Source organism: Aquarana catesbeiana, linkage group LG06, assembly GCF_042186555.1.
Source record: "Aquarana catesbeiana isolate 2022-GZ linkage group LG06, ASM4218655v1, whole genome shotgun sequence".
Lineage (NCBI taxonomy): Eukaryota > Metazoa > Chordata > Amphibia > Anura > Ranidae > Aquarana > Aquarana catesbeiana.
Genome location: NC_133329.1, coordinates 18,567,776 through 18,595,206, shown reverse-complemented (window position 1 = coordinate 18,595,206; position 27,431 = coordinate 18,567,776). Strand labels below are relative to the sequence as shown.

The 27,431-nt window shown below is 44.5% G+C and overlaps 1 protein-coding gene across 1 annotated transcript; it reads left to right on the top strand.

Annotated features, from left to right (window-relative positions):
* LOC141147871 (uncharacterized) lies at positions 1-27,407 on the top strand. Its single transcript, XM_073635038.1, has 6 exons — positions 1-111; positions 3,054-3,390; positions 8,385-8,505; positions 22,266-22,339; positions 24,477-24,864; positions 27,176-27,407. Exons 1-5 carry the CDS (start codon positions 1-3, stop codon positions 24,845-24,847), a joined length of 1,014 nt encoding a protein of 337 aa, XP_073491139.1. The 3' UTR covers positions 24,848-24,864; positions 27,176-27,407.
* Positions 27,408-27,431: the final 24 nt, after the last annotated feature.

Genomic DNA, 27,431 nt, shown 5'->3' with positions numbered 1-27,431 from the left:
ATGGGTGAATACAGGAAGCATTATTTTGCTTCCGTTGTAATAAACAATTTTCTGAAAGCAGAAGCAGAACCAGCTTGTTTTATACCAAGGACCTCAATCGTGGCACAAGCGGTAAGTGAGCTTTAGGAGAGGAAAAATATGGAACAGCATGATTTTTAGAGTCATGTGCCTGGTTTTGCTCCCTTACCTCAAACAAAAAACAAAATTGTTTTGGGATTTGGGACAGGAATGATGACATGCAGGCACCTTCTGATTTTGAAGAAGCAGAAAATAAATTCTAATACACAAGTAGGAAAACTAGAGATAAAAGGGTATACCATGTTATATATTTAATTAATGTTTTGGAGACTTTTAAATGTACTTCTGCGTGTTCTGTTAGAAAAACGATGGAGACCAACTAGTCTACTACAGTACATAGCTGTATGGTGACAGTTTACTTGCGTGTGAAGAGTAGAACCACGGTTTCCTGTCTAGTTACTTTAGAAATTACCCTCATTTTGTTAAATGCTGTTGGCAGCCTTTTTTTTGCCATCCTATACTAAAGGCCAAATGATTCCTGGGTCCTGGAGAAGGGTTGCCCAGAAGTCTGGGGAGCAACTTCTAAAGCTTAAACACTTCTTCTAGAATAAAATATTCTATGACCTGAGACTGGTATGTGTATATTGGGTCCTGGACTGGCGAAAAAGCTGGTGTGGTCAATGTCGGCCACTGTGAACTTGTTGGTGTCAACACCCCTTTTTTTTTTTTTTTTAGAGTTCCTCAAAACTTTAAAATAAAACAGGATAAAAAAAAACAGTTCTGTTCAGGTAAGATACATAGGTTGCGAGAATTCTGTGCATGTATAGAAAAGTCATTCAAGTATACTTGCTAAAACTAAGTTCTAAGGAGATGGGTCTTTCTAGTATGACCTTATGATCAGTGTCAGTGTTGCTCCTGTGCTTTATCAGGAGTTGTTAGTTGTGTTTGAGGTCAGGTAGTACAAAGGGCTTAAGAAAACCTCTGACCCTTATACTATCCACTTGAAGGGTCACCGTCCAGTAAGTTGGCCTGCACAGCACAGATGTAGTAATATAGGATTATAAGATATAATAATGTCCAGATTTTAGCGCAAGCACGTGTAGCCAGGTGCAGTCTACTTTCTTCACTGCAGGTGGTGCTATTCTGCAGTGGCATGGCAGTTGGAGAGAAAGTCAGGAGGAACATGGTTCCTCTTTGGTTTCCTGGGTCACTGGGAAAACAAACCGATTGGATGCTGCAGCCCCACGTGACTCTGGTGGCCATCTTGGGTCAGGCAGAGCCTTTTTAAGATCCTGGCTCCCAGGTTTGGTGTGCATTTTGCAAGTTGGTAGAGTAGGGACAGGTATCCCGCTTGTTAGGGGCAGCACTAGCATTAGGGGATGGTTCCTGATAAGGACGAAAAGCGTAGGGTCGCAACTCTTCTGGACACCTTCTCAGCCACGAGGCAGCCAGGCTGCATTCAGCCCCCTCTCAACAGACACAGCTGGGATCTGCTGCTTTCACTTTTCTGGAAACCATGAGTGCCTCCAGCTGGGTAGCTTTTCCACCAGGTTTGTTGTGAATTGTTGCTACATTACTTCAATACATGTTTTATATTGCACCCAACTGTGTGAATTATTGGCGCCACACACACTACACCCCACCTACACTAGCTGGCTCTCTTGACGGGGCACATAATGCTCACTGTAGCAACTTTATGCTTTTTTTTAACTGGAGTTTTTACTGCAAGCAGCTACAAAACAAGATACATAAAAATAATAAAATCCAAAGCGCCAAAAGAATCTAACTATTGGTATGAATAAGTGATACCATATAAATTAACAGCTGCAGTGAATAAGACTTTGCAAGTGCAAAATTATACTAATAATAAAAATAAATATACCGCGCTAAGTGCCACAAATGTTAAATAGATATCACATTTGGAACCTGATGCGACTTTGAAAAATCACTAAAAAGTCCTATGCAGATAATTTACGCTGAGTGCCATAAAGATTACCGGACAGCCGCACTCGTAGGTTTGCCTTGTTTATTTAGAAGGTTCACATCAAATTCAAAGTAACAGCAGACAGGAAAAGAGCTGACATTTCACACTAACGTTAGTGCTTACTCATAGCTGACAATCACACAATAGGAAATCGAATAAATACTATTTCTTGATGTTAAACGCATGTGGCTAGGTGATTAAGAGATGGTTCAAAATCTTAATAAGCACAGGTGCAGGAGAGATCCGTGATTGGCCATCATGGGCAACACCCCTTAGTGAAAACAAACTAAGCGATTTCACATGATCGATTGTGATTGAAATAGTAATAGAAATGGATATGTGAGTAATACAAATAGTATATATACAAAAAAGAAAAAGAAAAAAAGTGTAAAAATGTACTGGTATGGGAAGGTAAAAAATATATATATATATATATATATATATATATATATATATATATGTAAAAAAGAAAAAAGGAAATTATTTAATATAAAAAATATATATATCAAATGAGTAATAAAAAGTGCATATGAATGTGTGAATAAAGAATTTAATATAAATAAGGGAAGCTATTGATGTAATAATATATATATATACTGCTGTTACTTTGAATTTGATGTGAATCTTCTAAATAAACAAGGCAAACCTACGAGTGCGGCTGTCCGGTATTCATTTCTGTCTTATCGCTATTAGCAATAGCCAGCACCGACCACCTCCGAACCAAGAAAGATTTACCTCTTGTCTGCCAAATGCTCCTAGAGCTGTGATAACTCTCTGCCATAAAAATTAGATAGATATCACATTTGAAACAAGATACATATCTCAAAAGTTTCATCGGGACGAGCAGGTATTATCCATCTTCAGTCCATGTACCAAATCTGATCCAGGGACTACACTTACACTGATACTAAATCGATTAGGTTTCACCTAGACCTGGAATCTGGACATTGGCAAGTTTCATTTGAGAGTATTTAGGTGGGATCTTTGTTTTGTGATGGGTTCCTTTTAATTCTTTTTCCCTTTTTCTTGTCTTAATAATTTTTGCTCTCAGTCAGCAGAGATGGGGGATTTGGCGAACCTGAAAGAGAAGGTCCTCAGCTACAAACTTGAAAGCTCTGAGATGGAAAAGTTGGGTTACAATCGGATCTTGCTCCAGGTCTGTGGTCACACTGGTCATGGAAAATCATCCTTCATCAATTCCTTGAGATATGCCTTGCTTGGTGGCAGGTTTGAGGTCAAGGCATCTGAGGCGTCAGCCACCGGAAGCCACGGGGGGCACACCCGGCAAAGAAAATCGTACCCCCTGACTGACGTCATCACCCTGGTGGACAATCGAGGGTTTGGAAAAGCAGACAACTGTGAGAAGGAGGAAATTTATACTCAGCTTGGTCAGTGTTCTTTTTTTATTACATATGTCTAATAATTGTCCAAATTCTAGTGCCAACATTGAGCAAAGATCATCAAACCATTACACGAGACCTTCCTAGAGGGGCTTACATTTTAAACTTCCCACTGCTGCTCCAATATTTTGGAATGGTTTTGTTTTATTGCATATTAAAGAGTGCCAGCATTATCCATAGAACTTTAGAAAGGGCATAGAACTGTTCGCATCAGGCCCTGTTGCTCAAATAAGCTCAAAATCTAATTTGTCTACAACTAGGGCAGTTTAATGCCGCATACTCACGGTCAGACTTTCTGATGGGAAATGTTGGATGTGAGCTTGTTGTTGGAAAGTCCGACCGTGTGTATGCTCTATCAAACATTTTCTGTCGGAATTTCCGCCCACAAATGTTTGAGAGCAGGCTCTCAAATTTTCAGCCAACTTAACTTTGTTGTCGGAAAGTCAGATTGTGTGTACACAAGTCCGTCGCACAAAAGTTCACGCATGCTCGGAATCAAGCAGAAGTAGCCGCACTGGCTATTGAACTTTCTTTTTCTCGGCTTGTCGTACGTCTTGTACGTCACCGCGTTCTTGACGTTCAGAATTTTTCGCCAACATTTGTGTGACCGTGTGTATGCAAGACAAGTTTGAGTCAACAACCTTCGAAATAAAATCCACGGTTTTCTTGGTGGAAAGTCAGATCGTGTGTACGCGGCATTAGAAAGCCACTTACCACGGCAGTATATTTTTGTATTTTAGTAGAAAAAAAAAAATCTACACAAACATGGGAAGAACATACAAACTCAATTTGGCGTGTCTCAAGAAGGATCTGAGCACAGGATTCAGAAAATGCAAGACAAAAGTGCTAACCATTTAGTGGTACGGTGGGATTATGGTTCAGGATTAGGGCAAAAAATGTTAGGGCTAGGTTATAGGTTAGGGTCATTATTCCATGCACTTTAAAGTGGTTGTAAACCTCTGACACTAAATGCGAACAAAGCATATGCCTAGATAATGTGTACTTTTCCCAATCAAGAGGACTAATGCTGCGTACACATGACCGGTTTTGCCGGCGGACTAAACTCCGAAGGTTTTTCCGACGGAACTCCGATGGAATTCCATTCAAGCGGTCTTGCCTACACACGGTCTAACCAAAGTCTGACCAAAGTCCGAACGTCCAGAACGCGGTGACGTACAACACGTTCGACGGGACTAGAAAAAGGACGTTCAATAGCCAGTAGTCAATACGTCTTGTAGTTGCTTACGTCTCGTAGTTGCTTCAGAGCATGCGTCGTTTTTGGTCCGTCGGAACAGCATAAGGCATACAGACGAGCAGTTTTCCCGATAGGAATGGGTTCCGTCTGAAAGATTTAGGACATGTTTTATTTCTAGGTCCATCAGAATTGTCGAAAAAGAAGGTCTGATGAGGCCTACACACGACCTGATTATATGATGAAAAGACTCTGTCGGACTTTTTCTATCGGACATTCCGCTCGTGTGTACGTGGCATGAGTGTCACTTCTGTCTGCTGCCTCCTCCAAGGGGAGGGATCTCCAGTTGACTGACAGCCTCAGCTCTGTTCCTGTGTGCTGTGTGAAGAGGGGTGTGTCTATTCACACAGCACACAGGAACAGAGCTCTCCTCACCAAGTTCTGCAGATTGTAATTTCAACTCTCCACCCACTTTTTTCTAAATTCTCCGACAAGCTTTATAAATTCAGCACATTGAATGGATGTAGGGGAAATTAGACTGTACTGTAGATAAACAGGTACAACTTAGGATGGATTTGTTTCATCTCTGTGTATCACCTAAGGCCAGTCACTTCCTTGGGTATATGTAAGGGTTTACAACCACTCTACTTTCCCCATGCTAAAAATTTGCTAAGGGCTTCTGGTGCTGAAAATCGATGTACCATATCCCAAGAGTTAGGCTAAGATTTATGGCACAAGGTAAGGCTAAAGGGTTACACTTGAGTTAGTCTTAGAGGAGGGTAGGGAGACAGCTGAGTTGGATTAGAGTTAGGGTCAAATTTAGGGGCTGATTGAACGACTGAGATGAAGGATTAAGGTCAAGTCTTAGGGTTTAGGGTCTATAGTCGAAAGACGGCTACAGCGCAGGCCTAAATTGCCGGGAGGGCGTCCATGTACATCCTCCTGTGCATGACCTGCCTGCGTGTCCCCTGTGGGCTGCACGCTCTGTGATCAGCGAGTCCCGGCCCCTTATCATGTAATCAGCTGTCAGTCAATGACAGCCGATCACGTGATGTAAACAGAAGACGGTAATCTGCTTTTTTTTCAGCATGAGAAAAGCGGAAAAAAAACTTACCGTCTGGAGTAAACCGGACATCGGTCCCACATACTCCAGACCCACTGCTGCTATGCAGTGCCCACCACTGCCACCTACCAGTGCCCACCAGTGCCACCTATCAATGCCAACCAGTGCTGCCAATCAGTGCCTCATCATCAGTGCCACTTATCAGTGATCACCAGTGCCACCTATCAGTGCTGCCTCATCAGTGCCCACCAGTACCGCTTCATCAGTGCCCCTTAGTGCCACCTATCAATGCCCATCTGTCTTTTTTTGTTTGTTTAGCAAAAAATAAAAACCCCAGTAGTGATTAAATACCACCAAAAGAAAGCTCAAATTATGTGAAAAAAAAGTCATATGGGTACAGTGCAGCATGACCGCGCAATTGTCACTCAAAGTGCGACAGTGACGAATGCTGAAAATTGGTCTTGGCAGGAAGGGGGTTTAAGTGCCCGGTAAGCAAGTGGTTAAAGATAGGGTTGGGGTTGGTTTAATGCAAGGGCATATTTTAAGGTTTAGGTCAGTGTTCTCAACTCCAGTCCTCAAGGCGCCCCAACAGGTCAAGTTTTCAGGATTTCCCTCAGATGAAACGGCTGTGGTAATTACTAAGGCAGTGAAAGTGATCAAATCACCTGTGCAAAATAATGGAAGGCCTGAAAACATGACCTGTTGGGGCGCCTTGAGGACTGGAGTTGAGAAACACTGGATTAGGTTATAGGTTAAGACCAAGTGTTTGGGTTTGGGGGTTATGGTGATGGTATGGTTGAGTTGGGTTAGTTTGGTGTCAGAATAAGAGGTAGGGACAGGATAAAGATCAGGCCTATTATTCCCCACACAAGAGAAGGGTAACAAGTGATTCTGCGCTGCCAAAAAAGAGGAATAAGCAGCTAACACGACCAATATGATATAGGCATATAATAGTAAAACAGAAAATATGTTTAGCGCTAAAAGTTCAACATAAAAACAATGTCCAACCAATGTTGAATGGTATCGGGAAAAAACCTAAAAGAAAAGTCCTCCATGCATATAAGACTCGTAAAATGGTTGATAAAATTTCAGTGACTTCGTGTGAGGAACATATCAAATATGTGACATCTGGAGTGAACACAGAAGAAACACACCACCACAAACAATAGGGAGGCTTACCAGAACACGTAGACCCAAGAGGGCGTACGCCCAACTGGGTCAAATCAGGCTTGGGTGGTGGGTGATGGTAGATGTTCCAGAAGAGTAGTAAGGATGAAAGTCCAAGAGCAGACCAGATGGGTCCCTCCTCATATTAACCTTTATGTGGTTAATTTGGTCAAACCAAATATTGATAATATTGCAGCCCCGAGCTGTTTCTGCAGAGGTCGGTGGATTCCGGGATCAGATCAGCACCGTTTGTTATCCACATGCAAGTGAGCCGAGCAAGGCTCTGTGCTTCTTGCAGCTGCATCACTTGCATGTGGATAACAAACGGTGCTGATCTGATCCCGGAATCCACCGACCTCTGCAGAGACAGCTCGGGACATCCAGGGGATGAGTGTGCTCTGATGCGAGGCTGACCTTGATTCTACACCAGGTGGTCATTACTTGTTTTGAAGGGATTGAACTGCAATGTGGGCTGCAATATTATCAATATTTGGTTTGGCCAAATTAAACTCATAAAGGTTAATATGAGGAGGGACCCACTAGCATCCGGTCTGCTCTTGGACTTTCATCCTTACTACTCTTCTGGAACATCTACCATCACCCACCACCCAAGCCTGATTTGACCCAGTTGGGCGTACGCCCTCTTGGGTCTACGTGTTCTGGTAAGCCTCCCTATTGTTGGTGGTGGTGTGTTTCTTCTGTGTTCACTCCAGATGTCACATATTTGATATGTTCCTCACACAAAGTCACTGTGATTTCATCGACCATTTTATGAGTCTTATATGCATGGAGGACTTTTCTTTTAGGTTTTTTCCCGATACCTTTCAACATTGGTTGGACATTGTTTTTATGTTGAACTTTTAGCGCTACACATATTTTCTGTTTTACTATTATATGCCTATATCATATTGGTCGTGTTAGCTGCTTATTCCTCTTTTTTGGCAGCGCAGAATCACTTGTTACCCTTCTCTTGTGTGGGGAATAATAGGCCTGATCTTTATCCTGTCCCTACCTCTTATTCTGACACCAAACTAACCCAACTCAACCATACCATCACCATAACCCCCAAACCCAAACACTTGGTCTTAACCTATAACCTAATCCAGTGTTTCTCAACTCCAGTCCTCAAGGCGCCCAAAGCAGACTCCTCTACGTGGGTCCCCATCTGGTGTTCCAGGGTCCTCCCCCCTGCTCAGTGCCCCCTTCGCAAGCGGCTTGCAATGGGGGCACTTGTGAGTGCTCGCTCCTGAGCCACCCGGTCTGTGTTTCTATAAGACACACAGAGCATGGCTCACCGCGCCACCCCGCTCTCTCCTCACAGGATTTGATTGACAGCAGTGAGAGCCAATGTGTTTGTTGTAGAGCCACACATTAGATACAAACCTTCACTGAAATATGGGAGTCAGAGCACAAACATTTGGAAGTGATCTGTGGCTCAGGGGTAACACAGGTTACACTTTATACAGATTAATAAATATGATCCTGTATGACCCTAGTTGAGTATTTCCTTGTCAGTCTAAAAACATTTAGAATGTGTGATAATTTTCCATATATTTGCAGGAAACTTGCAGCCTCTGGATGAAGAGGTGGTTTGGCCAACTTCTTACAATGAGCGAATGGAAGCAATAACTGCAGTCAAACTTAACTCCAATGACCTTCTACTGCCAGTATTCATCTACAGGTGACCTTCTATCATTATTTGTGGTTAGCTTCTTTGGGCTCCTACTCATCAGAATGTCACCATTGTCCAGAGAAGATTCCACTTAACACTTTGGGAAATAACCTGTTTTTATGTTCATGGGAGAAATTTGAGGGAAGAGAAATAAATCTAAAAGAGCCTTTGTCCGACTTCCTCCCTCAACTTCCATGAACCCTTCTCTGTGTGTACAGGAATAAGGTCCACGCTCTTGGCTGGAAAATATTGGCACTCAAGTAAATGTCAACACCACTATATATTTGATGCTGACACGTATGTGACCCACATTTTTCACAACTAGTGTTGTGCCAAACACCCCCCCCCGTTCAGTTCGTACCAGAAGTCCTGATCAGCGAAAAAGTTCGGACACGAGCCGCAAACTCTGTTAAAGTCTATGGGGACCGAACATAAAAAAATCAAAAGTCCCCATTTTGAAGGCTTATATTCAAGTTATTGGCCATAAAAAGAGTATGAGGGTCCAGATACTGCCCTGGGGGACATGTATCAATGCAAAAAACTTTAAAAAAAGATCATTTTTACAGGAGCAGTGATTTTAATGATGCTTAAAGTGAAACAATAAAAATGAAAAATTCCTTAAAATATATTGTGCCTGGGGGGTCCTCTTAGTCTGCTGGTAAAGTGGCACATCTGTACCATGTATAGAACCTGCTGCAGCAAAACTGACATTTATAAAGAAAAAAATGGCATTTCAATTGATTATCGCAGCTGCAAGTTATTGCCGGCAATAAAAAAAATTAAAAAACAAAAAAAAACGATGTGGGCCCCCGCACTTGCATACCAGGCCCTTTGGGTCTCATATAAATTTTAAGGGGAACCCCACGCCAACATTTTTTTAAAAAATTGTGTGATGTCCCCCTCAAAATCCATACCAGACCCTATATCTGAACATGCAGCTTGGCAGGTAAGGAAAAGGGGGAAAGAGTGAGTGCCCCCCTCCTAAACCATACCAGGCCACGTGCCCTCAACATGGAGGGGTGCTTTGAGGCAGGGGAAGCACCTTGTCCCCATGTTGATGGGGAGAAGGGCCTCTTCGCAACAACCCTGGGCAATGGTTGTGGGGGTTTGCGAGTGGGGGGGCTTATCGGGATTTGGAAGCTCCCTTTAACAAGGTGGCCTCCAGATCCCGGACCCCCCCTATGATAATGAGTATGGGGTACAATGTACCCCCTTACTCATTCATCAAAAAAAGTGTCAAAAATAAATAAAGACAGGAGGCAGCTTCAGCTCTTCTGGGAAGGCTGTCCACAAGGTTTAGGAGTGTGTCTATGGGAATGTTTGACCATTCTTCCAGAAGTGCATTTGTGAGGTTAGGCACTGATGTTGGATGAGAAGGCCTGGTTCACAGTCTCCACTCAAATTCATCCCAAAGATGTTCAATCGGGTTGAGGTCAGGACTCTGTGCAGGCCAGTCAAGTTTCTCCACCCCAAACATGCTCATCCATGTCTTTATGGACCTTGCTTTGTGCACTGGTGCGCAGTCATGTTGGAACAGGAAGGGGCCATCCCCAAACTGTTCCCACAAAGTTGGGAGCATGAAATTGTCCAAAATGCCTTGTTATGCTGACGCCTTAACAACCCCCACACCATAACCCCCCTCCACCAAATGATTTGGACCAGTGCACAAAGCAAGGTCCAGAAAGACATGGATGAGTGAGTTTGGGGTGGAGGAACTTGACTGGCCTGCCTGTCCTGATCGCAACCCAATAGAACACCTTTGCAATGAATTAGAGCAGAGACTGTGAACCAGGCCTTCTTTTACAACATCAGTGCCTGACCTCACAAATGCTCTTCTGGAAGAATGGTCAAACATTCCCATAGACACACTCCTAAACCTTGTGGACAGCCTTCCCAGAAGAGTTGAAGCTGTTATAGCTGCAAATGGGCCAACTCAACATTGAACCCTCCAGACTAAGACTGGGATGCCATTAAAGGTCATGTTTGTAAAGGCAGTAATATCGTATTAATAATATAGTGTATATGTATACGCTCAGTGGGAACGGTTTAAACTGGCGGCAAATAACAGCTCCCAGATGTTTACTTCTTTTTGTAAACAAAGTGGATAGAAACTCCCTTCATCTATACCAGACTCTTATCCTAGAAAAAAAACAGTATGAGGTGCCCTTTAAAAGCACATTCCAGACTTTTGTCATTGATGAGGGTCTGGTATGGATACCAAGGGGAAGTAAGAAAAAAAAAAAAAAATAGAAATTCTCATGCAATTATTGACCCAATATGGTAATGTCCACATTTTGTTAATGATGTCACCCAGGAGACTCCACCCCTTTGTATCAGTTTTCATTCGCCAGATCTGTCATTTACAGGGGGGTGGTTGTCATAGTTACATAGTAGTTACATAGTTACATAGTAGGTGAGGTTGAAAAAAGACGCAAGTCCATCAAGTCCAACCTATGTGTGTGATTATGTGTCAGTATTACATTACATATCCCTGTATATTGCGGTCATTCAGGTGATTATCTAATAGTTTCTTGAAGCTATCAATGCTCCCCGCTGAGACCACCGCCTGTGGAAGGGAATTCCACATCCTTGCCGCTCTACTAGGGCGTACACACGGTCGGACTTTGTTCGGACATTCCGACAACAAAATCCTAGGATTTTTTCCGACGGATGTTGGCTCAAACTTGTTTTGTCTACACACGGTCGCACAAAGTTGTCGGAAAATCCGATCGTTCTAAACGCGGTGACGTAAAACACGTACGTCGGGACTATAAACGGGGCAGTGGCCAATAGCTTTCATCTCTTTATTTATTCTGAGCATGCGTGGCACTTTGTCCGTCGGATTTGTGTACACACGATCGGAATTTCCGACAACGGATTTTGTTGTCGGAAAATTTTATCTCCTGCTCTCCAACTTTGTGTGTCGGAAAATCCGATGGAAAATGTCCGATGGAGCCCACACACGGTCGGAATTTCCGACAACACGCTCCGATCGGACATTTTCCATCGGAAAATCCGACCGTGTGTACGGGGCATTACAGTAAAGAACCCTCTACGTAGTTTAAGGTTAAACCTTTTTTCTTCTAATTGTAATGAGTGGCCACGAGTCTTATTAAACTCTCTTCTGCGAAAAAGTTTTATCCCTATTGTGGGGTCACCAGTACAGTATTTGTAAATTGAAATCATATCCCCTCTCAAGCGTCTCTTCTCCAGAGAGAATAAGTTCAGTGCTCGCAACCTTTCCTCATAACTGAGATCCTCCAGACCCTTTATTAGCTTTGTTGCCCTTCTTTGTACTCGCTCCATTTCCAGTACATCCCTCCTGAGGACCGGTGCCCAGAACTGGACAGCATACTCCAGGTGCGGCCGGACCAGAGTCTTGTAGAGCGGGAGAATTATCGTTTTATCTCTGGAGTTGATCCCCCTTTTAATGCATGCCAATATTCTGTTTGCTTTATTAGCAGCAGCTTGGCATTGCATGCCATTGCTGAGCCTATCATCTACTAGGACCCCCAGGTCCTTTTCCATCCTAGATTCCTCCAGAGGTTCTCCCCCCAGTGTATAGATTGCATTCATATTTTTGCCACCCAAATGCATTATTTTGCATTTTTCTACATTGAACCTCATTTGCCATGTAGTCGCCCACCCCATTAATTTGTTCAGGTCTTTTTGCAAGATTTCCACATCCTGCGGAGAAGTTATTGCCCTGCTTAGCTTAGTATCGTCTGCAAATACAGAGATTGAACTGTTTATTCCATCCTCCAGGTCGTTTATGAACAAATTAAATAGGATTGGTCCCAGCACAGAACCCTGGGGAACCCCACTACCCACCCCTGACCATTCTGAGTACTCCCCATTTATCACCACCCTCTGAACACGCCCTTGTAGCCAGTTTTCAATCCATGTACTCACCCTATGGTCCATGCCAACGCACCTTATTTTGTACAGTAAACGTTTATGGGGAACTGTGTCAAATGCTTTTGCAAAATCCAGATACACCACGTCTACGGGCCTTCCTTTATCTAGATGGCAACTCACCTCCTCATAGAAGGTAATAGATTGGTTTGGCAAGAACGATTCTTCATGAATCCATGCTGATTACTGCTAATGATATCATTCTTATTACTAAAATCTTGTATATAGTCCCTTATCATCCCCTCCAAGAGTTTACATACTATTGATGTTAGGCTAACTGGTCTGTAATTCCCAGGGATGTTTTTTGGGCCCTTTTTAAATATTGGTGCTACATTGGCTTTTCTCCAATCAGCTGGTACCATTCCAGTCAATAGACTGTCTGTAAAAATTAGGAACAACACTCTGGCAATCACCTGACTGAGTTCCCTAAGTACCCTCGGATGCAAGCCATCTGGTCCCGGTGATTTATTAATGTTAAATTTCTCAAGTCTAATTTTAATTCTGTCCTCTGTTAACCATGGAGGTGCTTCCTGTGTTGTGTCCTGAGGATAAACACTGCAGTTTTGGTTACTGAAGCCCCCCGATTCACTCGTGAAGACTGAGGAGAAGAATAAATTCAATACCTTTGCCATCTCCCCATCCTTTGTAACCAGATGTCCTTCCTCATTCTTTATGGGGCCAATATGGTCTGTCCTCCCTTTTTTACTGTTTACATACTTAAAGAATTTCTTGGGATTTTTTTTGCTCTCCTCCGTTATGTGTCTTTCATGTTCTATCTTAGCCGTCCTAATTGCACCCTTACATTTCTTGTTGCATTCTTTATAAAGTCTGAATGCTGAGGATGAGCCCTCAACCTTGTATTTTTTGAAGGCCTTCTCCTTTGCTTTTATATGCATTTTTACATTGGAGTTAAGCCATCCAGGATTTTTGTTTGCTCTTTTAAATTTATTACCCAATGGGATACATTGGCTAATGCCCTTATTTAATATGCTCTTAAAGCAAACCCATCTCTCCTCCGTATTCTTTGTTCCTAATATTTTATCCCAATTTATGCCTTTTAGCAAGGTTTGTAGTTTAGGGAAGTTGGCTCTTTTGAAATTCAGTGTCTTTGTGTTCCCTTCATGTTTCCTATTTGTGTGATTTATACTGAAACTAATTGACCTGTGATCGCTGTTACCTAAATTGCCCCATATTTCCACATCTGTGATCAGGTCTGTATTGTTGGTAATCAGTAGATCTAGTAATGTTTTATTTCTAGTTGGTGCGTCTACCATCTGACCCATAAAATTGTCCTGCAAGACATTAAGGAACTGGCGAGCCTTAAATGAATGCGCGGTTCCCTCCGCCCAGTCTATGTCTGGATAATTAAAATCCCCCATTATGATAACACTTCCCATCCTTGCTGCTAATCCAATTTGTGATAGGAGATCCGTCTCCACTTCCTCCCTCAGGTTAGGGGGCCTATAGCATACTCCCAGTATTATTTTTCCCCTTAGCTTCATCCCTTTGGAGCTCTACCCATAAAGATTCCACCTCCTCCCTAGCTCCCTCAGTGATGTCATCTCTCACATTCACTTGTACATTATTCTTGATATATAGGCCTACCCCTCCCCCCTTTTTACCCTCTCTATCCTTGCGGTATAGGGTATGCCCTTGAATGTTTGCCAGCCAATCATGAGAGCTGTTGAACCAAGTCTCTGAAATTCCCACAAAATCCAAATCCTCCTTGTACAACAGTATCTCTAGTTCACCCATCTTGTCCGCCATGCTCCTGACATTAGTGAACATGCCACATAGTTTAGACCGGTCGCATATTGTCCTCGTATTGGGTGTTTCAAGATTGCAACTAGGACTTGCTACTATACTCACCTTGTGTTTTTGTGCTTTGGTTAACCTACCACTAATGCCCCCAATACTACCCTCTGGAATATCTTCCGCGCTGGCTATCACTGTCTCTGGACCCTCCCCCCCATCGCCTAGTTTAAAAACCCCTCTAACTTTTTGGCCATCTTCCTTCCCAGCAGATCTGCATCCTCCTCATTTAGGTGCAGTCCGTCCCTTCTATAGTACCGGTTACCGACTGAGAAGTCGGCCCAGTCCTCCAGGAACCCAAACCCCTCCTTACTACACCAGCTCTTCAGCCACTTGTTTACTTCCCTAATCTCCCTCTGCCTTTCTGGTGTGGCTCGATGTACCGGTAGTATTCCTGAGAACACTACCTTGGAGGTCCTTTTCCTCAATTTAGCACCTAAATCCCTAAAATCGTTCTTTAGGACACTCCATCTGCCTCTGACTTTGTCATTGGTGCCAACGTGCACCATGACAGCCGGGTCTTCCCCAGCCCCTCCCAGTAATCTGTCCACAAGATCCGTGATGTGCCGAACCCGAGCGCCCGGTAGACAACATACTGTTCGGCGCTTCAGGTCTTGGTTACAGATTGCCCTCTCTGTCCTTCTAAGAATTGAGTCCCCTACCACCAGAATGTGTCTTTCCTTTCCCTTTGCTGCCCCCCCACTCTCACTGGAGGAGTTCTTCCCCTGGCAGCTAGGAGAGTCCCTCATCTCCAGCAGTGCTGGTCCCTGACTGGTTTCACCAATGTCACTCAATGGAGCGTACTTATTGGGATGCTCCAGTCCTGGATCGGCCTCTCTGGCACTTCCCCCTCTACCCCTCCTGACTGTCACCCATCTACTCTTTGCTAGTGCCTGCACCTCTTTGTCAGGATCAGACATGTTGGCAGGCGTTGTTTATTGTGATTGACATGGACCTGCATTGCTGGACTTCATGATTGACAATGGATGTCCATCATGGGACAGGAAGCCCTCATGCTCATCATAAACAAGGTGCTTTGCCAGGGGGTTGTCCTGGCAAGGTACCCTCCATGTTGAGGCCATTCAGCTTGTATGGTTCAGGAGGACATGCTTGTCACCCCCTTTCCTGGCCTGCTAGGCTGCATGCTCAGATAAGGATGTGCTATGGATTTGTGTGTGGGTGGGGGGGACACACTTTTTTCTGTATTTTTTTCATGGTCCCCTCTTAGAATCTAAAACAACAGCGCAGCAGCACAATCTGTCACTGCCCGTGTCCACGAGACACAACCGTCGATTGGTCTGAGTATCGGCAGACTGCCAGTACCATGTGACCGCAGCAACCAATCACAGCAGGTCACATGACAGTTGTAAACAATGGATGGCTTCCTTTCAAGTGTACAAATGTGTTGCGAGCTGTTATTGGTCAATCCGATCACATGGTACAGACAGGGCCAATCATAGCCCATCTGTACCATGTGATTAGCTTTGACCAATCACAGCTAATGACAACAAAACAGACTGAATGAATCAGTTTCCTTCAGTAAAATGCTTGCTTTATAGCAATGTAATTCACTGCTATAAGCAAACATGATGTGTAATAAAAAAAAAAAAAAATCCTAATCACTTCCCCAGAGTAGTACAATGTTACTGTGGTAACATTATATTTCTCTGGTCAAAAAAAAAAATGTATATATAAAAAAAAAAAAAAAAAGTAAAATAAATGTAATAAAATATTTATTTATTTAATTTCTAATTATATATATATATATATATATATATATATATATATATATATATATATATATATATATATATATTTTTTTTTTTTTTTTTTTTTTCTGTTACTCATACTGATCACTGTCACAGTTAATGATGTTGCTGTACTGCACTAGTGTCAGTCTGTAAAAAAATATTGTGATTTTTTTTTTTCGTTTTCCAAAAAAGTATGACAAAAAATTACAAAAAACCCAAAAATTAAAAAAAAAAAAAAACACCATGCCTCTTACTTCATCTTGGACTGTCTACTTTCAAAAAAGGTGTCATTTGGGGGGTGGGGGTGGGTGGGTATCAGTACTCCTGGTATTTTAGGGCCTCAAGGATTGAGATTGGCCGTCAGTACATATATATATACCATAGTTTGTGGACTCTGTAACTTTCCTACAGACTAAATAATATACACTGATTTGGGTTATTTTCACCAAAGAAATGTTGCAGAATAAATTTTGGCCCAAATTTAGGAAGAACGATTATTATCAGAAATTTTATAACATAAACAAAGAAAAATGTGGGCTTTTTTTCAAAAGAAAAAAATGTAAAAACCCAGTGGTGATTAAACAACACCAAAATAAAAAGGAAAATTTATCATCAAATACTTACCGTAATTTTCCTTTCCTGACGGACTCCATGGCAGCCTACGTATGGGTTAACCCCGCCTCCTCTCCAATGCTATAGGACCCCATTGCAATAAATGAGCACTCACTGCTAGGTACTGCGTTCCGTAACTAGCCTACTCATTGACCGATGGGTGGGAACTCCACCTGCCATGGAGTCCATCAGGAAAGGAAAATTACGGTAAGTATTTGATAATACATTTTCCTTTTTCCTGACAGACTCCATGGCAGCCTGCGTGTGGGAAATAACTAGCCAAACCACATGGGAGGGTATGCTTGAACAGAAAATAATTTTAATTTGTCCTATCAACCGATAGGATTTTCAGACCAAAGTTTACAGAAGACAGTGAAGCAGGCTCTATGCAGTGATGAGACATGAATGTATTGATAGAGGCCCAAGAGACCGCTTTGCAAATGATGTCTGGAGCCACATGTCGGGTTGCCGCCCAGGAAGCTGCTATTTCCTGGAAGAGTGAGCTGTCACCGCCTCTGGCGGAGCCAAGCCCTTAGCCCTATATGCTTGCTGGATGGTCTGCACGATCCAGGCCGCAATTGTCCTGGTTGAAGCTTTCTTCCATTTATTGCTGCCAGAGTGCAGGATAAAGAGGTGATCAGAACGTCTAAAGACAGAAGTAATCTGTATATATTCTTTTAGGACTTCACCTATGTCCAGAGGGTGAGTTTCAGCGGACCCCAGGGTCCTGAATGCAGGTAAGACAATCTCTTGGTTCTCGTGGAACACTGAAGACACTTTCAGGTTTGACCCCAGCATAGGGATGAGGACTACCTGGTCCAGGAAAAACGTCAGGAAGGGTTCTTCTTGACCAGATGACCCGATCTCAGAGACCCTTTTAGCCGAAGTGATGGCAACTGAAAAAGCTACTTTTGCTGAGAAGTCTTTAATGGAAAGCAGGGAGGGCCCCGTGGTACTGAGTCCAGACAGAAAGTCGAGGACAAGGGGAAGATCCCACTTGGGAAATCTTGGTCTTCTTTGGGGCTTGAGTCTTGACGCCCCACGGAAGATTTGCTGAATTAAGGGATGAACCGCCTATGAAGTACCGGAGAAGGCTGACAAGGCTAATACTTGAACTCTAAGAGAGCCGATAGATAAAGGTTGATCTAGGCCAGATTGAAGGAAGCTGAGAATATCCTGAACTTCTGGATGTCGGAAGGATCTGCCCATAGAAGAAGAGAATTTGACAAATTTGGTCCAGATTCTCCCATAAACTTTATTTGTGCTTGTCCTTCTTGAGCTCATGAGGGTGGAAATCACTCTTGAGGCGCACCCGAGAGATTCCAGTCTCTCCCTCTCAAGAACCAGACCATCAGTCCCAGTCGTGCCGGACAAGGGTGCAGGACTGTCCCTTGAGAAAGAAGGTCTGGCCTGAGAGGAAGAGGCACTGGATTCCGGAAACTGAGCTGGATCAGGAGGGGGAACCAAGGCCTGTTCGGCCAGTAAGGAGCTATTGTCACCACCTTGACTGCTTCCGCTTGAAGCCTCCACAGGTACCTGAGGATGATTGGGAGCGGGGGAAAGGCATACGCCTTCTTAAATCTCCATTGATTCGTCAGGGCATCTGTTCCGAAGGCCTGGCTGCAACGGTCCCGAGTGTAAACTTCTTCACCTTGAAATTGCAGGGGGAAGTGAAAAGATCTACTTCGGGATTGACTCCCATCGACAGAATCCACTCGAATGTCTGCACATGAAGAGACCACTCATTGTTGTTCAACTGAGTGTGTGATAGCAAGTCCGCCTGAGTGCTCTGAACTCCGGGGACTAAGACTGCCGAAATGCCAGGCAGGTTCTTCTGGGCCCATGATAAGATGGGTTTGACCTCTCGAAGAAGTGTGGCGCCACGAGTACCCCCTTACCTTTTCACAAAGGAGACCGTCGTGGTGTTGTCCATCCTTAATAACACTGACTCTCCCTTCAGAAGGTGAGAGAAGAACTGGAGGGCACACCAGGCTGCCCAAAGTTCCAGAGGGCCCCCTAACCGGTACCGCTGGCATCGGTCGTGACTGTGACCCAGGAGATGGGGCAATGGAGTGGCAATTCAGTACGTTTTTTGCGCTGAAGCCACCAGAAGAGGCTGTTCCTCATCATTACAGATATGTGGATAGGTTGGCTCTTGTCCCCTGACTTCCATTGCTGGAGGAGCCCTGACTGAAAAGGGCGTAACCTCCACAGGACCCACTTGACCATGGGGGTCGTGGAGACAATTGCGCCGATAATTTCCAGGCACTAAGAGGCTTTCAGACGGGGGGCGTATAGGGCCCGAGAAATTATCTCTCGAATAACCGGAATCTTCTCTACTGGGAGAGAGATGGTGCTTTCCACTGTATCGAACTGAGCACCCAAGTATACCAGGGGTTGTACTGGGTCTAGGTGGCTTTTTCCCAAGTTCAGGAGCCACCCGAAGCTGGACAAGGTAGAGATTACCTGCTCCCTTTGGACCAGCAACTGTTCTCTGTCTTGGGATAACAATAGGAGGTCGTCAAGGTAATGGTAAAGATGTACCCCTTTCAATCTGATAAGGGCCACTATGGCCAAGAGAACCTTTGAAAAGACTTGGGGGGAAGTTGTCAGCCCGAAGGGGAGGCAGATGAATTGTAGGTGTTCTTGCCCGATTTGGAACCGGAGGTATTTGTGAAATTCCTTTGCCACCGGGACATGGAAATAGGTGTCCTTTAAGTCGATTGAAATCAGCCAATCTCCTGGCTGTATGGATTGTTGAATAGTTGACAGGGTCTCCAATTTGAATTTTCCTTGTTTTATAAATTTGTTGAGGTAAGTCAGGTCTATGACTGGGCGCCAAGAACCGCTAGTAGTATAGCGGTAGTATATCCCCTGGAACCATTCGTCCTTTGGGACATGTACCACTGCTCCCAGAATCTTCAGTAAGTCCACATGGCACAGTAACGCCTGTCTCTGTTCCTCTGAAGGAGGGAATAGAGTGGAAACAAATCTGGGGGGAGGGGTACTGGAGAAAGTCCATCTGTGTCCTGATGACACCGTCCTGACGACCCAGTAGTCCGAGATTGAGGCCACCCAAACGTTCCCGGAAAAGGAGCAGACAGGCCCCCACCCGACCCGCAGGGGCGGGCGCAATCTCAAAAGGACTTAGCCGGCTCATGTCCACTGGATGCCTGGCCCTTAGCGGGCTTACAGAAGGATGCCTGCCCTCTGCTCCAATTTTTTCTGAAGTCCCGGCCAGGCTCATAAGAGCGTGCTTCTCTCGAGCGCTTCGGGCTGCGTCTTCTGTACTGGGGTTTCTTCCGTCCAAGCAGACGCCTGTCCTGGGGAAGGAAGCCTGACTTACCTCCCGTGGCCCATGTTATGGCATCATCCAGCTTGTTGCCAAACAGTGAGGACCCTTCAAAGGGGATTTTACACCAGGCTTGCTTGGAGACTGCGTCGGTGAGCCAAGGACGTAACCATAAGGCCCGTTTGACTGAGGAAAACATAATCTGTGCCAGCAGGCGGATCAGATCGATAGATGCCTCCCACAGGAAGACTCCTGCCAGCTTTAGCTCCCCCGCTGCTGAACTTCTAGCCAGTTCCTCCGAAATGCCCCTGAGAAAGAAGGCTACGTTCTCTGTCCAGGCTTCCATGGCCTTAGACTTGGCTGCTAGTGCCAGGGCAGGTTTGCAAGCCATACCGGCAAGCCCATGAATCCTCTTGAGGTCTTGATCTATCTTTCTCTCAAGACCATCCTTAAAGGACACCAAATCTTCCAGGGAGAGTAACGTGTTTGGCCAGACACATCAAAGCTGTGTCCACAAGAGGACCATGTTCCAGATATTTTACTTCTTCTGCCTTGAAGGGGTATAATCTGGAGGTTTTATTAGACATGGAAGTCTTCTTGTCCACCTTATTCCATTCCTCATGAATAATGTCCTTTAATTCAGTAAGGAGCGGAAAGTTTGAGCGTTCTTTCGCCAGATGCTTAAAGAACTTTTTCTGCTTAGCTGGGGGGGGGGGGTGGACGGGTCTTCCCACTTAAGGGCCTCCTTAATTGCCTTGATTAGTGGTGAAACCAGAGACAAATCAAAACCTCCAATATCCTCTTCACCTTCAAACTTGCCATCCGAAGAATCAGGCGACGTAATGTAGGGCTGTGAAGGGCCTCGTCAGCCAGGGGGCCAGATAGAGTGGTGGACTGGCTCCGCGTGTGGGGTGTATCCATCTCCTTCAGAGATTCACAAGAGACTCCAAATGCTGATTTTCCATCTCTTTCTCCCCAACCGCTCGGGCATAGCAACGGTCACACAAGCACTTGCCCTCCGGGACTCGTGTCCCACATCCCCAGCAGGCTCTGTGATCAGAGCGGCTGTTATGGCAGTGGGAGGGGTGTCTGGAGGAGGAATGGGAGCATCTCCTCTGGTGGTGAGTTCCAGACAGAGAGTTTTGTCTGGATCTTGACGATGAGTGATGTTGTGGCCTGGCAAGGTCTCTGTCGTTCTTGACCTCAATCTGAGGGTCTGATCTGGAAGGGATGGAAAGAGAGAAAATGGGGGTGGAGGCGAGATGTACCTCAACCCCTCCCTTCACCAGCACATACCTTGTGCGTGAGGGCTGGCCACTTAAAGGCGGTGACTTGTCCATGATCTCTGGATGAAAACGTCATGACACGGGTGGTCTGCAAAAGAGCCTGAAAAGCCAAGGGTACCAGCAAAAAAGAATAAACAATCTTGCCCCCCCCCCCCTTTTTTTTTTCTTTTTGAAAGTAACAAAAAATAACTAAACATGAGAAAAGGAGTATCATTTCCCTTTTATATTATAGATTTTTTCCCTCTTTTTAAAAAAAAAAAAAAAACATCCAGCAATTATGCATTTATCTATGGAGAAAGGTACCAGGCAACAAGCATTTACCAGTGCAGACCAGGACTGGGGGAGAGCTGCAGCTGCTGCTTCCGCTCACTTCCGCTCACTGGTAGGACGAATCCCATTTTGGTAGGAGCTGGATGCCGGAAGCACCGCGGCAAGCTTGGAACGCACAAGCGCTCCAGCTGCTATGAGGAGTTGAACAGAGATACTTAACTTATCGCAAGACTGGGGAAATTTTAAGACAACAAATAAACACACAGATACGGCTGCCATGGATGATGAGAAAAACCAAGAGGGTCGCAGACCTTGCCAGCCGTTGATGCGTCCGTCCATCAGGCATACAGAGGCAACCTCCCGTCCACCACCGGGGTATCTAGGGCCTCAAAGCTACTTGCCCGCCCGTGGCTGGGCTCTGAGCTGCACCGCATAAGGTATGCCAAAATCCTGGGAGCATCCAACCGGACGCGGACAGTGTGTGTAGGTCCATTGGAGGAGGACATTGGAGGAGGACAACAAAGGAATGCAGTACCTAGCAGTGAGTGCTCATTTATTGGAATGGGGTCCTATAGCATTGGAGAGTAGGCTGCCATGGAGTCTGTCAGGAAAGCTCTATTTATGTAAAAAAAATGATAAACATATCATCTGGGTACAGCGTCGCATGACTGCACAATTGTCATTTAAAGTGTGACAGCGCTGAAAGCTGGAAATTGGCCTGGGCAGGAAGGGGTGATAATGATACAAAGAAACCTGCCCCTATAGGTGAATATGCTACAGATAAAGCAGCTAATTGTTTATCGCAATTCTTTTTCTGTTTTATACTTTCAGTGCACAATGTACTATGGGGAGTGAAGCGAAAGAGGAAATTAAAGAATTTCTTAAAAATGCTCAAAAGCTTACAGGTAATGCTATTCTACTTATTCTAGCTTGACAGCTCTAGTCAAGTAACTTTGTCTGAGATTGAGATGATGTCATCAGTCTGCTGCAGGGAGGAGGAAACAATACCTTAGTATGGACATGTGACTCAAAAATGCACCAACAAAAACGCAAATTGCGGGTGCATTTTTACCACAATTTTACCACAATTTCTATTCATTGCAATGGGTAGCTGCGTTTTTTGGCGCAGTTTCCAAAACCGCACCAAAGATGCAGCATGCAGGACTTTTCAGAACACAGTGGTGTGAAAAGTCCCCATAGGATTTAAAGGGAAACACTTTTCCTGCGTTTTTCTTGCAAGGTAAAAACGCAGGAAGAAAACTTATCAGTGTTAGAGGGCCCAAAGGCTAGGTTCACAGCTGTGCGGGTGGTGCCGCTGTGGGACCCACACAAACTCCCGCAGCTGCAACCACCTGCGCAGCGAAAACATGGGACTCACGGGCGGGTGCCATTAATCCTTATAACACGCCGCCTGCACTAGAAAGCGCACCCACACTGGGAATCATGCTGTACTCGCAGTTCCCATGAGGGCTGCGATTTCCAAAGTAGTGCAGGGACTTTTTTTCCTGTGTGTCGCAGGGCACAGCAGCCCATTCAAATGATTGGTAACGTCAAGCCCGGGAACCACCGCAAATCGTCAGAAAGGGAGGGGCACTTCTCCCACCACCTTTAACCACTTGCCGACCGCCGCACGCCGATATACGTCAGCACAATGGCAGCAGGGGGGAAAATGGGCATACCTGTACCTCCCCTTTAATTGGCGAGGTTAGCGGGTACACGCGCGCACCTGCCGTGTACAGCGTGACCGTGCCCGTGGGACCAGCAGACTCGATGTCCGCCAGTCTCCCGGCGATTGTGTCACGGAGCCACAGAATGAGGAAGTGCCTATGTAAACAAGGCATTTCCCTGTTCTGCTTTGTGACATGACAGGGATCACTGATACCTGTCATCAGGAGCAGTGATCGCTGTAATGTCAGTGGTAGCCCCTCCCCCCACAGTTAGAATCACTCCCTAGGACACACTTAACCCCTTCATCGCCTCCTTGTGGTGAACCCCTTCCCTGCCAGTGTCATTTACACAGTAATCAGTGCATTTTTATAACACTGATCGCTGTATAAATGACAATGGTCCCAAAAATGTGTCAAAACTGTCCAATGTGTCTGCCATAATGTCGTAGTCATGATAAAAATTGCAGATCGCCGCCTTTACTAATAAAAAAAAATTAATAATAAAAATGCCATAAATCTATTCCCTATTTTGTAGATGCTACAACTTTTGCGCAAACCAATCAATATACGCTTATTGTGATTTTTTTATACCAAAAATATGTAGAAGAATACATATCGGCCTAAACTGAGGAAAAAAAATAGTTTTTTTATATTTTTGGGGGGGATATTTATTATAGCAAAAAGTAAAAAATATTGCGCTTTTTTCAAAATTGTCGCTCTTTTTTTGTTTATAGTGCAAAAAATAAAAAGTGCAGAGGTGATCAAATACCACCAAAAGAAATCTCTATTTGTGGGAAAAAAAGGACGTCAATTTTATTTGGGTACAACGTCGCACGACCGCGCAATTGTCAGTTAAAGCGACGCAGTGCCGAATCGCAAAAAGTGCTCTGGTCAGGAAGGAGGTAAAATCTTCCGGGGCTGAAGCGGTTAAATGTGATCCCGAGGTGGATCCGCTGCAGGGGCCACTTTTATCTGAAAGCCGGCGGCCTACGAGAAAAACTGATACCGGGGTTATGGCATCTATCTGCAGCTATAACCCTGGTATTTAACGTCAAAGTAATTATGTAAATTCCCAGTTAGGTGGTCGGCAAGTGGTAAAATTTTGGGTGAAAGTGCAACAAGTCCTATGTATTTTTTTTTTTTTCTTTTTTTGCAGAAGGTTGGTGTGAACTGAAGCAATATAAATTGCCTTGCCTATGTGTTGGGACTGTAATGGGAAACATTGCCCGATGCAGCCAGATAGGACTGGTGTGAATGACCTCTGAAAGATAAGGCAATCACTTAGTGGGGTCACCCAAATGACTAGAGTCCAATTGGCCTTTGTGGTCATTTATTCTTTCATTAAGGATCCAAACGTTGTGTTTCTCCTCTCCAGGATTTCTGCCAATCATCATCCTCACCAAAAGAGATTCTGGAGATGTTAGGACTTTGGAACGGCAGTTTAGGGACCTCGGTATGGAGCGAATATTCCCAGTGGAGAACTACACTTCTGGGGACAACATCAAAACCCCGGAGAAGGACAAGACCTTCCTGTCCATCCTGAGCGAGGCACTGGATCTGGTGAACTTCCGGGGCAACGCGGCATCTTCCTTTCGCACCCTGGAAGAGGAGCACATGAAAAGGGTGCAGATGGTGCTCAAGATCGCACATAAGAACGAGATAGACAGAGTCGCAGAAAAATTAAAAAACGAATGGGATAAGGAACACGAGGAAAAAAAGAAAAAGAAAGCTTGCAGATTAATGTAACCATGTCAGACCAAAGGGTGAGGGACTATGATTGTCTTATGAACTACTGAACTTGAATGTCCCCCCCCCCACAGTCATACATTATTATTACACATTTATATAGCTCTGACATATACCATAGTGCTGTACAGAGAACACTGAGCCAATCACGTCAGTCTCTGTCCCAGAGGAGCTTACGCTCTAATGTCCCCCCCCCACAGTCACACACTCTTATTATTATAAATGTATATAGCTCTGACATATACCATAGTGCTGTACAGAGATCACTGAGCCAATCACGTCAGTCTCTGTACCAGAGGAGCTTACCCTCTAATGTCTCCCCACAGTCAAACATTATTATACATTTATATAGCTCTGACATATACCGCAGTGCTGTACAGAGATCACTGAGCCAGTCACATCAGCCTCTGTACCAGAGGAGCTTACACTCTAATGTCCCCCCACATACACAGTCACATCAGTCTCTATACTAGAGGAGCTTACACTCTAATGTCCTCCCACATACACAGTCACATCAGTCTCTATACTAGAGGAGCTTACACTCTAATGTCCTCCCCACATACACAGTCACATCAGTCTCTGTACCAGAGGAGCTTACACTCTAATGTCCTCCCCACATACACAGTCACATCAGTCTCTATACTAGAGGAGCTTACACTCTAATGTCCTCCCCACATACACAGTCACATCAGTCTCTATACTAGAGGAGCTTACACTCTAATGTCCTCCCCACATACACAGTCACATCAGTCTCTATACTAGAGGAGCTTACACTCTAATGTCCCCCCACATACACAGTCACATCAGTCTCTATACTAGAGGAGCTTACACTCTAATGTCCTCCCCACATACACAGTCACATCAGTCTCTATACTAGAGGAGCTTACACTCTAATGTCCCTCCACATACACAGTCACATCAGTCTCTATACTAGAGGAGCTTACACTCTAATGTCCTCCCACATACACAGTCACATCAGTCTCTATACTAGAGGAGCTTACACTCTAATGTCCCCCCACATACACAGTCACATCAGTCTCTATACTAGAGGAGCTTACACTCTAATGTCCCCCCACATACACAGTCACATCAGTCTCTATACTAGAGGAGCTTACACTCTAATGTCCTCCCCACATACACAGTCACATCAGTCTCTATACTAGAGGAGCTTACACTCTAATGTCCTCCCCACATACACAGTCACATCAGTCTCTATACTAGAGGAGTTTACACTCTAATGTCCTCCCCACATACACAGTCACATCAGTCTCTATACTAGAGGAGCTTACACTCTAATGTCCCCCCACATACACAGTCACATCAGTCTCTATACTAGAGGAGCTTACACTCTAATGTCCCCCCACATACACAGTCACATCAGTCTCTATACTAGAGGAGCTTACACTCTAATGTCCTCCCCACATACACAGTCACATCAGTCTCTATACTAGAGGAGCTTACACTCTAATGTCCCCCCACATACACAGTCACATCAGTCTCTATACTAGAGGAGCTTACACTCTAATGTCCTCCCCACATACACAGTCACATCAGTCTCTATACTAGAGGAGCTTACACTCTAATGTCCCCCCACATACACAGTCACATCAGTCTCTATACTAGAGGAGCTTACACTCTAATGTCCTCCCCACATACACAGTCACATCAGTCTCTGTACCAGAGGAACTTACACTCTAATGTCCCCCCACATACACAGTCACATCAGTCTCTATACTAGAGGAGCTTACACTCTAATGTCCCCCCACATACACAGTCACATCAGTCTCTATACTAGAGGAGCTTACACTCTAATGTCCCCCCACATACACAGTCACATCAGTCTCTGTACTAGAGGAGCTTACACTCTAATGTCCCCCCACATACACAGTCACATCAGTCTCTGTACCAGAGGAACTTACACTCTAATGTCCCCCCACATACACAGTCACATCAGTCTCTATACTAGAGGAGCTTACACTCTAATGTCCCCCCACATACACAGTCACATCAGTCTCTATACTAGAGGAGCTTACACTCTAATGTCCCCCCACATACACAGTCACATCAGTCTCTATACTAGAGGAGCTTACACTCTAATGTCCCCCCACATACACAGTCACATCAGTCTCTATACTAGAGGAGCTTACACTCTAATGTCCCCCCACATACACAGTCACATCAGTCTCTATACTAGAGGAGCTTACACTCTAATGTCCTCCCCACATACACAGTCACATCAGTCTCTATACTAGAGGAGCTTACACTCTAATGTCCCCCCACAGATCCACATTTTAATGATATTATTAATATTATTTTTTTTTCCTTCAGCTATTGAAGATTTCAAGAACAGTAGAGGGGAGGGAAAAATCTACAAATTTACAAATCTGTCAATAATAAAAAAAAATATTCTACATAATATAGACCTGGAGGGATGGACACAATGGTCTGTACATAAGACGATACCTCTGATGTTGTCGTGTCATTCTGTATATCTGACATTCGATGTATTCTTTTCAGTACGTCTACGAGTGTAAAAAAATAAATGCCTGTTCGTTTGCGATGTTTGTTTTCCAGTCTGATCATC

Coding starts and splice junctions, on each gene's coding strand:
- LOC141147871 (XM_073635038.1), top strand. CDS start 1: ATGGGTGAATACAGGAAGCATTATTTTGCTTCCGTTGTAATAAACAAT. Junction 3,391..8,384: donor GGAAATTTATACTCAGCTTG/GTCAGTGTTCTT, acceptor ATATATTTGCAG/GAAACTTGCAGCCTCTGGAT. Junction 22,340..24,476: donor AAATGCTCAAAAGCTTACAG/GTAATGCTATTC, acceptor TCTCCTCTCCAG/GATTTCTGCCAATCATCATC.